This window comes from Eretmochelys imbricata, chromosome 19, assembly GCF_965152235.1.
Source record: "Eretmochelys imbricata isolate rEreImb1 chromosome 19, rEreImb1.hap1, whole genome shotgun sequence".
NCBI lineage: Eukaryota > Metazoa > Chordata > Testudines > Cheloniidae > Eretmochelys > Eretmochelys imbricata.
In genome coordinates this window covers 10,216,969-10,232,168 of record NC_135590.1, presented here as the reverse complement: position 1 = coordinate 10,232,168, position 15,200 = coordinate 10,216,969, and the positions used below count along the sequence as shown (strand labels likewise).

Genomic DNA, 15,200 nt, shown 5'->3' with positions numbered 1-15,200 from the left:
GACAGGATTCTGAACATAGGTTAGTGCTTCAAAGACCTAGATCTCAGAGCATCTGCACCTACCTGGCTGAGGTTGAAGGTCATTATGCTGTTGTCATCATAGAGCAGGATGTTTATGGTATCCAAGGCCCACGTACTTTCAGCCAGCAACCCAGACTTCAGAGACATCATCACTCTCCATGCTTCAGGAGTTCCTGTAATACAAACATATGATACCACCAGTTCCTGGCACTAAGAAACGGAAAAAAAAAGGACTGACACTCAATATTGCTTTCTGATTCCATGGACAGCAGAGCCCATTCCACGGGGCTTTACTGACCACAGTGCAGACAAACTAAATATGCGGTGGGAGGGTGGGGCGTGATTCAGACAAGGCCACCTGAGACCCATTTCCTTTGGTGGCTCCCTTCCCAACAGCCTGCCCCCAAAAGCAGTGATGGTTCTGACAGGACATCCCCAACAGCTACAGCAGAGCAGGAGCTTAGTCTTACCAATATCTTTCGTGGTCAGCCGTCTCCTTTGCTTCAACACGGGCTGCGTAGCTTCCACGGATCCGGGTGGGAAGGTGATGTCCCGTCGTGTCATGGGAGGCTGTACGGCTGCTGAGGCTATATGCGAGGCAGGGACGGGAGGTCCTGCTTTCTGCATTTTCATCCCCGAGTGCAGGAACGGAGATTTGCTGGGTGAGGTGCGGTTCTCCAGAGGTCTGGGCAGAGGTGCTGGGCTGGATACCTGAGGAATGTGATTCTGCATGCTAGGAGGGGTCTGGTAGTTAGGCTGTGGGGGCCTTGTCATTGGGGGTACCGGGGCAGAAGGACCGTAAGGAGGCTGACGGTTCCCATGGGAGGGCCATGGCCCCTCATGATTTACCCTCTGATCTGCATGTAGAATTTCATCTGTTCGATTCACTCCATGATAAGCAGGCCCCTGGGCTGCAGAGCCTGAACTCTGCCGATTTGGATAGCTGTACCCTATTTCATTGCGCCCTTGCCACAAGCTGCCCTGCTGCAAGCCCTCTGGAGTAGACTGTATGGGACCACCCATCATCTGTGGTGGCATATTCTGCTGGGCAGTCGAGCCCGGGGGAGCCGAGACCCTGTCTCTGCCAAATTGGAACGGGAACTGGTTCTGCGGCCCTCCAGCAGGTCGGCGGTCAGTGGCGGGGTATGTACTCCCATACTGGTTCTCCACAGCAGGACACGTATAAGGCTGTGCAGTTTGCTGCTGGCTCGGTTGTTGGGTCTGTGCTGTAGGCAGCTGCTGCTGCCCCTGCCCCTGCCCGGTGCTGTACGATACGTTGTACATCTCCCCTTCGTGCCGCTTGGCAGGTGGGCCATAACTGCCATCCATCGGTCGCTTGTAATTCTACAAGGAAGATGCACAAAGCAGTTGGTAATGGAGATTATTTATAAAACGCTAAAGGCAATGCGGCAGAGCTGCACAGACCAAGTGGGACTGCATCCCCAAATCATACGAATGCTACTGTCTAACCTGCACTGAGGGGAACTTTTCTAAATGGTCAAGAAGACCAACCTTCCCACATGAGGCCTGAAGAGACAGCAGCCTCCGAAGTTTACAAGCCAAGACTGATTCTTTCAGGCATTTTGAGTTATCCTAGCTGCTTCCATAAGGGCAGCTTTCAGGGCAGGCTAACAATCAGTGGGAAAGACTTGCCTATAAAAAGAGCTCAGCCTCTTAGCCTTTAGTACAGTCACCCCACAGTACAATCTGTGTGTGGATTCCTGTTCGGTCTCAGCAGCTTCAGCAGACCCTGTTCCAGTTCTTCCATAAACTGGACAGCAGAACAGAAGGTTCCACTGAACTCTCAGATAGGGTGTGAATCAAAAGCTACAGTTTGTACTTCTAATTGTTCCTTTCATCATAGATCTCAAAGCACCTTACAGAAGTGAGGATGACCCCTTTTTTACATATGGAAGGTCAGTTGGGCCATGACAGAACCAGGATTAAAACCCAGATCTCAACACCCTGTCCTGTGCCCTAACTACCGTGCTGTCTATCTAGGCTTCAACGTGATGCTCTAGAGCTCCAGGAAGACACTTGAGAACCAAAGTAACTGAAACCCTTGGCCAAGTGCCCTATGGCTCTGGTTGCAAAGCCAAACAAACTGCAAAGCAGTTGGAATTATTCTTAGCACAGCTCTGAAAGTGCCCTCTACTCTATGTTCACAAGCCAGACAGGATCTATCCCAAAATTGCAAGAAAAACAAGGGACTGGTTGAGGCATTGCCATGAATAGCAAATTAAATTTCCTTTCTTCGTTTTTATGGACGTTACACTAAACTCTTCTCTGAAAAAGGTACTCTGTATAACACTCAAGGGAGGGATATAACCCCAAAATCTTCAGCAATGGGCTCAGGAAGTGAAAAATATCCAAGAAAATTCTGGGTTGCGTGGAAGGATCCAAGTCAGAGGCAGTTACCTAGACCTATTAAGGGATGATGACCAGGCCATACATGAAATACTAGACAAACCTGCTGACTGGACACCAAAGACTGTTAGAGATACTGTGGGGATCAGACAGGTATGTTCCAGGGAGCACAGAACCCCAAGTGAAGCTTCCTGGGCTCCTGGAATCTGAACTAGTAAGTGTACTAGCTATGTACTGAAGAGCCCCCACTTTACAGAACACAGCTAACAGGACGAAATGTACACACTGCACAAAACCACAACGTGTATTACAGCGAAGTTGCATTAAAACCTGTTTAACTACTTGGAAACTGGCAGTAACATGGAAAGGTTTTGCATGATGTTTGGGCGTGTACATTCTATAGAACTCTCAAACATTACACAGAAATCAGTACAGCAGACAGCTACCCCAGAACACAATTTGCTTTTGAAAACTTTCCACAGGTAAATCATCCCACGTTTCCCTGGAGCGAACTGGAGACTTTTGGGGAGCTCACCTGCTGTTGCTGTTGATATATGGTGGTTTGCTGACTGGGAAAGGGGCTGCCAGAGGATGTGCCTTGAGTGGAGAACTGATTGCCATAGGAATCATGTCTGCAGAGAGAGATTGAACAGGTGCATTACCTCCTGCCCAGGTGCACACTTAGCAATAAGGGTTTCTGAACTCCCTGTCTGTAGTGGGAGGCAGCCAGTTCTATTAACTGGCAAACGCTGCTTGCTTGGCACCAGCCGGCACCTACCGTTGCTGCTGCTGTTGCTGCTGTGGATAGCGGCTGGGAGAGTACATCCCTGAGTCAGGGGTGGAAGGCATAATGTTGGCCTGGGGAGTTCCAGTTCCTAAGCTTCCCTCGGGTCCCATTCCTGGTTCCGTCCTGCACAAACACATACACTTGTGAAGGCTGCTCCTTTGTTCCTCTAGAGAAAAGAGGCTACCAGGGAAGTCACTGTTGTGAATAAGGGATACACTATTACACTTAGAGTCCAGCAAGCCCTCACCTCACTCTGTCGTAAGGACCTCCATAGGGATAATGTTGCCGTTGTCCCAGGGCCATGTTACCCATCCCTGGACCTGCAGCACGATTATACGGGTCACCCATACCAGTGTTGGGGCCCTGCCCTGAGGACATGAAGGGGTCACTTCCTGGAGCTGGGAGAGGAAAAGAAAGGATCAGCACAGAAAGTTCACCTTGGAATCAGAAAAAAACATTCTCCCCTTTTGCAGGAGATGGATGGCTCTGGCCCAGGGGCTGCATATATCCCGAAGGCACCTTTCAGGGGTTAGACAGTTCAATGGGTTAAGTGCTTCTGTATAAAAGAGCTCCATCACCTTTCCTCATACTGCTATAAGGATCCTTATTTGGCTCGTAGGACATGCGACCCATCATGTCGGAGGTATTCATGCTGGGCTGGTACCCGGGATTTGGAGTCATGGAGTTCCGCTTCTGGAAAGTGGGGTCACTGCCATCTGCAAAGGCATCCTGAAGACCTACTGAGTTACTCCTGATATAATACAAGAACATACTCTTTAAAGTCCTGTGCCACTCTTCGCCCCCACACCCCAGATCACCCATCTTGTAGGTGAGGAGGGGGTATCCTATCCCCCTTCCTGACAGACCCATCAAAAGAGGAAAAAAATCCTTGTTTCCCTTCAGAAAGGGAAACCCCCTAGGAGAGACTAACAATGATTACACAGATGATGGGATATAGTTGCCAATTCCACAGCTTCACTACCAGTTATTACAAAATGAGCGTGACTCGTGCAACTGACCAAAACGCTCACCTTGGCCCCAACTCAACTGCTAGCGAACATTAGCAATCCTGCCAGCAACACAGGCTCTTTGCTCATAGCAGACAGAATGTGGCAGTGTAATACCTGATGCCTGGCAAAGGGGGCATCTGACTGTGTGGTGTAGACGCTGGCGTTGGTGGTTTCAAATCTCCTCCCTCTGCCATAGAGCTGCTGGTGGACTGAGGTGTCTGAGGACCCTGCATGGAGCCTGAACCCGCTGCAAGCAGAGAAAGCCAGCATGAGTAGATATGCACCAGACAGAAGAGGTCATCCAGAAACACTCCAGAATCTCAGCAACTCCAAAAATCAAGAGACACACCCTGAAGGAGTGGTATGGCCATGCTCAAAACATGGACAGGTAAAACCTCTCTCTAACCCTCCCTCTAAAACAGAACATGTTTGAAAGATAAAGGAAAGCAACAGTGAATACAGCAGTACAAGGACATACCATCAGCTATCCAGACTTCCCAACAAATCCATACACAACATGTTGAGCTGTGAGAATGCTTAAGGCTCTCATAATTCTCTGTCAGAAAGAATGTGTCTTACGTTTTCTATCCAATTGTCCCACCCTCACCCCTTTAAAACACCTCCCACCATACTGGACAAGCTTCCCAGATTATGTGGTGTCAGAGGAAGATGCTTAGCTGTGTACCAGGCTGCACAGAATTAAAATGTTTCTCCAGCAAGTGTGACAACCCCAACCCCAATATCAGAGTTAGCAGCCCAGCACCTTCACGTTCACACCATACTCAAGGCAAAGATAGTGAGTTCGATGTCTCATAAGGCTCACATCCTTTACGAGATGGAAACTCCACTGCCTTCAGCGGAAGTAACTCTGATTTTGTACTGCATGGCTCCTTTCTCTGATGTGCCCTTTCCGGTGGGGATTCTTTCAGGAGAACCCTAGAAGCACTCCTAAGCCATCTTGGGATAGGCTCTTAGGAACAGGGACCAGAGAAAGAACAGCACTTTCAATGAATGACAAAGCCCTTGTTTAGCAAAGAAGTGGAGGATCAATTGAGACAAAGAAGCTACGGAAAACCCTCGCTCGAAAATCCTAGGCCACCACGTGTAACCAAGCACACAGCGAGCTCAGGGAGTTCCACTATTCCAGTGGAACTACTGCTATGCTCCTTGCAGCTGGCAAGAGCTGAACTCTTAATTAATGTTTCCATTAGTTACCATTCCCAGCACCCGATCTCCCTCAGCTTCAGCCTTGCTGGTTGATGAGTCATTTCAGCTATTCATTAAAATCCTCTAAGGTCACATACAGGTCATGTTTGTTTATGCCCCACCTTCCTGGCACCCTGTCCCTCTCCCCCCCCTTCCTCCTTCTCAGTCTGGGGACTTCTCCACAGAAGGAAGGGCAGTCAAGCTCAGCAGGGAGCTTCATTCATAACCTCCCCCACGCCCTTCTTCGCTATTCATTAGCATTTCAGCTCCACTCCCGCCCCCCTGGGAATTCAGCGCTGGGCTCCACTGCATTAGAACGCACAGACATCAACAGGAAGAGGCTGTTTGTCCCCATCCCCTGCTGTCTCTCCTACTCACTATTTTACAAACAGTTGGAGACAAGCCAATTCCATCCTCTGAGAATAAAACCTAACAGCCTGCTGGAGGCACCTCCCAGGGGACACCCAGCCAGTCACACTCAGGAACCCAAGAAGGAAGGGGGGGCGGGGAGAGAAAGAGGAGGAAGCCCAGAAGGCTATATCCAGACTCCTGGGAACACAAGTCACGCAGCTTTGGGGGGGACGCAAACTGCACACTAAATGGTTTTACAGTGAGGATTGCCTGAGCAGGGCATACGTTTCATTAGACACTCTCCAGTAGCCTTACCCCATCACACACACCGAGGAAGTCCCTATGTATTCCACAGCTACAAAACATACCCCTTAATGCAGAATTGTATATTGAAATCTAAGCCTCCATTAAGATGAAAATAAGTGGAAAGCGATCTTCACAGCCAGAAGGGCCAGCAATCAAAGGCAAACAGAGTAGTCTGCAAACAGCCTGAAGCAACAGCTCTGAGTGATATGAACTGCCTCCATTCATCTTCATGGAGTGTTAACTTGGTATGCCAGCAATGGCAGCTTAAATGCATTCAGTGGTGGACATGCAGGGCATAGCTTTGGAAACCAGAACTCATACTTTTCCACTCCACCACCAAAAGAGAGTCACTCACCTCTTCCTTGTTTGCAAGAGAGGAACAGAAGCATCCCCACAGTGCTAGAAGCCACCACCTACCTCCTGGGTTCTAACTGTCAAACTGCTGTCAGCTGCCAAACCTAACTCAGGCCTCCTGCCCTCCTGGATACCAAATGCCCCACTGCCCTCTACTCAGCTGCCAAAAAAACTTTCTGAGAGAGCGAGTTGCCTATATGCATTCACATTTGTGGGATGCTCCCCCTGTCTAGGTTTCAGGAACCTGGTGGGACAGCATGAGCAGCCACCTGAGGCACTGAGGTTTGGAGCCAAGGTTGTTAGAAGCAACTATGTGGGTGGGCGAATACACTGAGAATGGTCTTCCTAAAGCAAGCATCAGATCTACAGGCCAAGTCAATAGAACAGTGCTGCATAAACGTACAAAGAATTCGAGGTAGCAGGCCTGCAAATTTCCATCACTAAAGCAAGCCACCAATGCCACCATATCACTAGAAGGCCAAGTCTTGAGAATAACGCTAGCTAAAGAAAAAGAGAAAGCTATGCACCATCTAATTCACTGACAGGTACGAAGTGGAAATGCCACCCCTTCTACATTAATCTCCAAATGCCACAACTAAGTAACTTCCTAGATCAGTGGTTTTCAAACTTTATTTCTTGTGACCCAGTTGAAGAAAACTGCTGATGCCAGTGACCCAACGAAGCTGGGGATGAAGGGTTTGGGAGGGGCCGAGTGTAGGTGGGGCCCAGGGCTCGGGATGAGGGGGTTGGGGTGCAGGAGGTCGGGGCTCGGGATGAGGGGGTTGGGGTGCACCAAGGGGTTCTGGGGGCTCAGGGCTGAGGCAGGGGATTGGGGCACAGACTTACCTCCAGCAGCACAGTGGGGGTGCTAAGGCAGGCTTCCTGCCTGTCCCAGCACCATGGGCCATGCTGCACCCCAGAAGCGGCCAGCAGCAGGTCTGGCTCCTAAGCGGAGGCATGCAATCGGCTCTGCGCGACTCTTGCCTGGAGGTACTCCCCTCCTTCCCCCCACCATTCCCATTGGCTGGTTCCTGGCCAGTGGGAGTGTACAGCCGGTGCTCAGGGCGGAGGCAGCACGCAGAGCCCCATAGCCCTCCTGCCTAGAGGCAGGACTCGTTGCTGGCCGTTTCTGGGGTGCGGCCCGGCGTTGGGAAAGGTAGGCACTAGCCTGCCTTAGCTAGGCAGCACTGCTGACGGTGCTGACCAGAGCAAGGCGACCCAGCGCTTTACATGCCGCGACCCAGTAGTGGATCGTGACCCACAGTTTGAAAAACACTGTCCTAGGTGCCTTAGTCCTAACCAAATAAACTCAGAACCCTCTTAACACCTTGGTTATGCAATCTAATTTCCCTGTTGGAAAGAATGAGGTTTTGTGAAGAAAGCTGGAAGAGATCAGCGGTCTGGTTTAAGTTTAACTCAGACGCTGCTTTAGGCAAAATTTTTGCCTAATGACAAAATAGTTTCATCCTGTGGAATACAGTGAAGTTAATCCCACACTGGGACAGGTTTCCTGAATGGTGGAAAGACATTACTCAGTTCTCTGAGGAAACTTTTGACTGTGGCTGAATGCTTCACAGTTGTCTATGGGAGAGCGGTATTCTGAGATGGCAAACAAATGCATTTTGTTCAAGGACACAGCAAGGCTGATGCTTCAGATACAGTAAGAAGTCAATAAAAGATTATATGAACGCAGAGCATGATGAACTGCCGTCCACTGCTGGAAGAGGGAAAACCTTTATCCACTTCTGGGAGCAGTATTTCAATATGGAAGGCTTCTTGGTCTGCAAAGAGATCCTTTGTAGCCTTGCAAAATCTGCTAGATGAGAAGAAATCCATGTCCTGTGACCCAAGCAGCAAGGTGAAGAGACTGATCTGGGATGCAAGACCAGATTAATTTTCTTAGGTTACATGGCCCAGTGGCATAGGTAGCTGGTATGGAGACTCTTGGAGACCTATAGAGCAATACTGCCTGTTCCAAAAAAACTGGACTGATCAAGCTAAACCAGGCCCTGATCAATTGTCTCTCACCACCAGCGGTAGTAAGGGGATTGGTGGAAACGCACATAGTGGATCCCTGCTCCAATTCCATCGGAAGAACACCGGTCACTGGACTTTCTGTTCGGCCCTGCTCTGGAAGAACAACAATAGTGAGGATGCTGCACTGCTGCCTCTACCTGAGGAGGTACATTTTCCTGCCCAGACAGAAAATCTTTCTGGTTTTGTCAGAAGGGGGGGCACCACCAACCCTGGAGCTCTTAAGGCTTCCCACTGGCTGCAGAGACAGCCAGAAGAGTTTGAGTCAGGTGCGGGAAAGACGCTGAAATCCCTGCTGTAGAACCAGGTACAAGCGACCTCCCTTTGTGGTGATGAAGGGTGCAGATCCTGGGGTCAGCCAGCTGTCTGCAGCAGGTGTCATCAAGCCTTAATCAACAGATAAGTTCTTCTCCTTGTTCTCAAGTACAGTCTATCTCAAAACAGGGAGCATTTTCTTCCTGAACTTGGACAGTCTTCAACTCTAAAGATAATTATTCAAACCTGCAACTCTTGAAATTATCTGTAGTCATCGGGGTAATGAGGACAGACGTGACAGTATTCAGGCAAAACAGAAGGACTGACATTAAATGCGACTTCATCCCTATCCAGCAGGCACGTTACACTGTGGATATGAGCCAAAGGTGGAGAGAGATGATAGACTCAACAATTTAAAGAGGCAAAGAAGGTCATGGTGATTGCCCTTGGCCCTTTTGGGAAAGGTCAAAGAAGCAGGCTTCTCAACTGGCCACCAATAAACTGAGGGAGGTAGCTGCATCATCCATGGATTAAAGCATGGGGAGGACGGGAGAAAGCAGCAGCATCTGCAGAGAAATATGCCAGGGAGTCTGAGAAACCTTTGAGAGAAAGGTCCTGGTGGGGCCTGAAGGAGAATCTCACAACCCCAGGTGCTTCCTTTTGCCAGGACTGACAAAATTTACACAACTGGAGTACTCTCAAAGTAGGACTCTGTTTCACTGTCCTGGAAGATGCTTATCCCAGAACCAAAGGCTCTCTCTTTCCCACATTAAGGTGCTTCAGAGCAGACCTTTGCATGGGAATGGGACCCTAACCAGAAAATGCATCTGAAGATCTGGCTTGTAGGGGTTAAATCAGAGGTGGGCAAACTACAGCTTGTGGGCCAACTCCTGCCTAGCCCTTGAGCTCCTAGCCGGGTAGGCTAGCCTCCAGCCTCTCCCCTGCTGTCTCCCATCCCCTGCAGCCTCAGCTAGCCATGCCACCAGCGCTCTGGGCAGCGAGATCCTGCCGGGCAGCATGGCTGGCTCCAGCTGGGCAGTGCTGCTGCCAGTCCTAGTGCCCTGAGCGGCATGGTAAGGCGGCGGGGGTGGTTGGATAGGTGTGGGAGTCCCGGGGGCCTGTCAGAGAGCATAGGTGTGGATAGGGGTCAGGGCAGTCAGGGAGCTGGGGGGGGGGAGGGGAGGGGGGGAGGAGGTTTGAAGTGGGAGGGGGCAGAGGCCAGGCTGTTTGGGGAGGCACAGCCTTTGGAACATACAGTTTTGGAACCCTGATGTGGCCCTCAGGCCAAAAAGTTTGCCCACCCCAGGTTAAATCATTAGGAGGACCTGGAACCAGCTGGGTATACCTGGTCTTTTGCAATAGAGGCTTAAAGGCTTGGCATGTTCAAAACAGCCATCCAGGGAACGACCTTCTCCAATACAAATAGGATAGAAGGTTTCACACACTGGGAAGACAAAGGGGCAGAAAACGCACTCTTAAACCCAGAGTTTTCTCCTGTTCTGTACAGTCTGGATCAGACATGATGCCCAGGAACCAAGGAACAAACTGGAGATTCCCCAGGAAATGAAACTACACAACAGAGACTATTTAATTATCTATTCTAAAGCTCCTCTAAATGGTCTATAACCAAAACCATCCCAACATCTACCAATAAATTTGTGTTTTAAAACAACAAAAAAGGCTTTGGGCACAGAGTCCTAGACTTGCAGCTAGCCCTAGGAAAGCAACGGACTGATGCGGTATCTGACAACACATCCCCATAACGCAAGCTTCAAGTATTCTGTGCCGCGGAGGGGTGCTTTTGTGATCACAAGGTGCTACTTTCCCAAAAGGTTCCCACATCGCAGCAGCACGTGGTGCTGCTTGAATATGCTGAAGTCATCTCAGAGAGCCTCCTCCAGGTCACTCTCCCATACTTCCCCATCCTCCATCACGCAGTTACGCATTGTCAGTATAAAAGCCTGCAGAATACGGAACATATGGTGGCAGCGTAAAAAAGCCAGTATCAAAGATATCTCAAACTCCAGTTCCTAGAAGGTAAGTTACGTGGTCCCTAGGGATACTCACTGCAGGCATGTACGTGCTCAGGGTGCCAAGGACTAGAAATTCTTCAGCAGTGACCATTGGTCCGCGCCAGCACCCTGCGCCTTCTTGGGCTGCAAACCCAGGGCATAAGGGACAGCACACACTGACCACCTCTCCAGTTCCCACCTGCCACAAGTCATGTGAGGATCCAGAGAAGAGGCGGAAGGAGGAGAGGTCATGAATACACACAGGGACCACACATCTTTAGGAACTCCAATTACTGTAAGGGAAGTAACCGTCTTTTCTTCGAGTGCTGGTCCCTAGGTGTTTACTATGGGTGACACCCACACCATACCTATTGAGGAGGTGGGCCTGGGGCATAAGTGCCACAATAGGTGGAGAAACAAAAGGGGGAACCCATAATTAACAGCTTAAGAATCTACTAAATCAGCGGTTCTCAAACTTTAGCAACCCGAGGACCCCCATTTTGATTTAAAATTTTTCAGGGACCCCTTGGCCCGGCCCTTCACTGTTGCTTGCTCTCCCTCACTTTCACCGGGCTGGGGCAGGCGGTTGGGGTGCGGGGGGGGGGGGGGTGAGGGCTCCAGCTTGGGGTGTGGGCTCTGGGGTGGGAGGTTTGGGGTGCAGGAGCAGGCTCAGGGCTGGGGGGGGGAAGTTTGAGGGCTCCAGGAGGGAGTTAGGTGTGGGAGGGGACTCTGGGTTGGGGCAGGGGGCTGCGGTTCGGGGTCCCGGCGGCACTCACCACAGCTCCGAGGAAGCAGCCACTAGGTCCCTGAGGCCCCATGGCACATGGGCAGCCAGCGAGGCACCGTGCGCTGCCCTCATGCCCACAGGCACCGCCCACAGCTCCCATTGGTTGTGGTTCCCGGCCAATGGGAGCTGCAGAGCTGGCACTCTGGTGGGGGCAGCACGCGGAGCCTCCCTGGGAGGAAGGGGGAGGAGTTGATCAGTGGGGCCCGCTGACCTGGAGTACCCTCACGGACCCCAGTTTGAGCAACACTGTACTAACTAGTAAAAGTACTAAAAATTTTTTCGCAACATTTACAGAGAAGGCTACACACACGAGGGTTCCCTCCCAGTCAACAAGCAGCAGAAAAGAAACTGGAGAGGTCAGCAGCCTGCCACACCCCATATTCCCTTCGTTCTCAGCATTAGGAAGATGCAGACCAACGGACACTCCTACTGAAGGAGTTCTGGACCTGGGCACATGGACAACATTTGCATCCACCATGAACACCCATGAGGATGAGCCTCGAAGAAGATACATACACTACAAGGAATATTTTACTCACTGTTCTATTCCCTTACATATGGGGCTCATTAAAGGCCTTAATTTGAATGCATCTGATATTGCCACGAGAATTTCCATTTTACAGTAGGAATGCGGAGGACCTTGGAGAGGAATTTAAATCCAATTTGCTGCAGAATATATGGGATCTTGTCTGTAATCTTTATACTCACCTGGAGATGGGGGCTGTATCTTGGGCTGGGACTTCTTTGAATCAGCAGCCGCAAAGATGTCTGGGGGCGGGTCTTCGCCTCGTTCAATCTTGCACTCAAAGGCATAGAGACATTGGATGTACTGCTTCTTCAAAGAACTAGCTGCACTGCTAGAAGTGCCCACATTAAGATTGGTGGCTAACTCACGCCATTTCTTGTTTTTGTTGACCTGCACAACCCCAAAAAAAAAAAAAAAAAAAAGGGGGGGGGGGTGTCAGAACATAAAATTCAAGCCATTTCCCCTTTCCCCAGGGTGAGACAGAGCCATGTTTCCCACCCTAGATACTAGCTAAACATGTTATGTAGCAATCATAACAGCTACACTATTGGGCTGAAACTGTGGATCAAAAACAAAACAGTAAGCCTCCTCTTTGCCCACCTGGAGGGGGGAAAAAGGAGTCTCAGAGCTGGATAATACCAAGCAGCAAACTGAAGTAGACATGAGGCCAGCAGGAAGCCCACATGCATCAACACTAATAAGTGATGCAAACACAGAGAGCATCATTGCTATTCTATGGACTGGGTGAGGAAAAGTACAAGCTGGATCTCAGTGCTGTCAGAATACTCTGAACAGGAGCAAATACCTGGAGCACTGCGATTAGATCCACTTAATTCAAGGATACTGGATTTTATAAATAAGATATTAACACTATTTTAAAAGTTCCAGACTCAACTTAAATCAAAAGAACTCAGTTAGCAAATCGAGTTAAGCCTGAATCCTATTGCCTATACAGCACCTGAGATTTTGAGACTGACGCGGCTATGCATACAAACGTATAGCCATCTCACTTGAGTCACAGTCGTGATGGCTTTCAGAGCTTCTGGTCACCCACCTGAGTAAGTCCTCCAATCTCCTTTACAGAGATATAGAGTCGGTAAAGGTCTAGGGGTTTTCTGCCTACAGCTGGGAGGTTGGTCATGCCCATTGCCTTCTCTTCAGTGAAGGCTAGGTAACGATCTACCCAAATCTTCCTCTCCGGCTCACCGCCCAGCTCATACAATTTGGTAATCTTCTCATTGGTGGTAGTAGAGGAACTGGACTTCTAGAATAAGGAGAAAGCAGATCTCAGGATGGAGGAGCAAGTGAGCTAAGAAATTTAAACATATCAAGCTCAGGCCAGGTTCGTCATCTTATCAAACAGAAAAAAACCTGAAGGGATAAAATTCTGTAGTTGTATTAGGAACAGCCACATATCAGCCCAAAGGTCAAACGCACACATCTCAGTTCGATGTTGGTGTAGACAGACAACATAGAGCTTTTGTGGACAACGCTGCTGAGAATCACAATGACCACACTTCAAAAGGTGGAAGTTTTAGTCCACCCATAGGAAGGCTGCAGATATCAGGTAAATTTCATCCAGACACCAGAATGGTTTGTGTGGTGAGGGGACGAGGGACGGGCAAGGGGCTACAATCTTTCTAAAGAAGAGACTGACTTACCCGTAATTCTGCTTCTCTGAAGAGACCTTGTAGGATATTCATATTACTTGGGGGAGAGGAGGGGCTTTGTTCCTTAGCACAAGAAATGGGGAACTCCCTCAGCTCTTAAGGTTTTCTGATCCCCAAGGACAGCACTAACAGGATAAGGGAAAGCCAGGACTCCCTGCTAGCCATCACACCCTGCCAACTATAAACACTGCCCTCCAAATTTTTCAGTCAGTCCCTTTTCTAATTACTCTAGTGGAAGCTCCCAGGATACATTACTACAAATGTATCACAGATCAAAAATATGCCCCAAAGAAAACTAAGACGAGGTGTAAGAATTTGGCAGTTTAACTGAAAACCTGATAGGAAGTGGATGGGTGAGGAATCCTACAAGAGAATATCTTCCCTTCATAATTTTCCCTCCCTAATGATTCAATCTGCAGAATTTGTCACAATGCCACTAATGCCAAAAATGTTGGAAATTTCTCTCTCTTCCCCTGCCAGAATTTGCTGCTTTTTACTCACAAATATAAAAGGAAGATGCCTCTTAAAAAATACTGCATCAAACAACCTTCAAGTCTGCAGAAGGAGACCACAATTAAAACTTCTTGATGTAAAAATAATTAATTAGCCAACTGAAAAGGAGTATCCTGAATTTAAGATTGTATTGGAGTAAGTGGAAGGAAAGGAGTTTGGCCTCTCCTATCTTAGGAACAGAGGCCGGGGTGGGAGCTCTATTCTGGAGGCTGAATCCAAGCAATAACGTGCAAGTCTGCAGAACAAGGACTGTGTAGCTACTCTACAGAGGTCAACAATTAAATATTTGAGGCAGACTGTGGTGACAACCTTGAACTGGATCAAAGGAGCTTTTACAAGGTCTTCTAGTTTCAGGCCAGCCAGGTCACAAGAGCAATCAGGCATCCATGTAGACGTGACCCCGCTGGTCACAACGTTGCCTAGCAAACGGATGTCAAAAGAAACAGAATTGGACGGATTTTTTGTTAGGGGTGCTAATCCAGGTAGAGCCTGAGACATCCCTCCCTGGACCATCTGAGGTGGCATATATGGAAATGTGCCTCTCTGCGATGGGCATGCCGATGTGAGGAAAATGATGATAGGGCAATAAGTTAAGATGGAACTCAAAACACCACTTCAGAGCAATGTGGGATGAGTCTGCAGCACCACTTTGATCCACCTTATACCACATTTTACAGGGATAGGCTTTAGAGCGCTTGGTGGTAGAAGTCACTGTCACCAGTTAAATTACCTTCCATGAAAGAAATTTAAGCTCCCATGATTCATAAGCGGTGTTCATCAGCTTTGACAACACCACAGTAAAGTCCCACAACACAAGGGGCTTTTTAATTGTTTTTTTTTTCCCCTCAAGTATCAATCCTTTTGGGAGTCTGACAAGGAGCTGCAAAGACACTGGTTTACCTTTGATTAAGGTGGGATAGGCTAGACACCTGGGTGGAGTCAGACAGACACACGACAAAGGTAGCCAAGCATTTTTTGCACAAGGCAAGTAAGAGGACTTGC

The 15,200-nt window shown here is 49.1% G+C and overlaps 1 protein-coding gene across 1 annotated transcript in view; it reads right to left on the bottom strand.

Moving 5' to 3' along the window:
• ARID1A (AT-rich interaction domain 1A) overlaps nt 1–15,200 on the bottom strand; it is a 77,966-nt gene that overhangs the window by 3,795 nt on the left and 58,971 nt on the right. The window contains exons 11-19 of the mRNA XM_077837720.1: nt 13,070–13,279; nt 12,198–12,405; nt 4,299–4,431; nt 3,753–3,925; nt 3,422–3,572; nt 3,166–3,297; nt 2,923–3,019; nt 491–1,364; nt 63–193 (exon numbers count right to left, since the gene is read on the bottom strand). Coding sequence (XP_077693846.1) covers nt 63–193; nt 491–1,364; nt 2,923–3,019; nt 3,166–3,297; nt 3,422–3,572; nt 3,753–3,925; nt 4,299–4,431; nt 12,198–12,405; nt 13,070–13,279 — 2,109 coding nt within the window. The remainder of the gene's footprint in view (nt 1–62; nt 194–490; nt 1,365–2,922; nt 3,020–3,165; nt 3,298–3,421; nt 3,573–3,752; nt 3,926–4,298; nt 4,432–12,197; nt 12,406–13,069; nt 13,280–15,200) is intronic.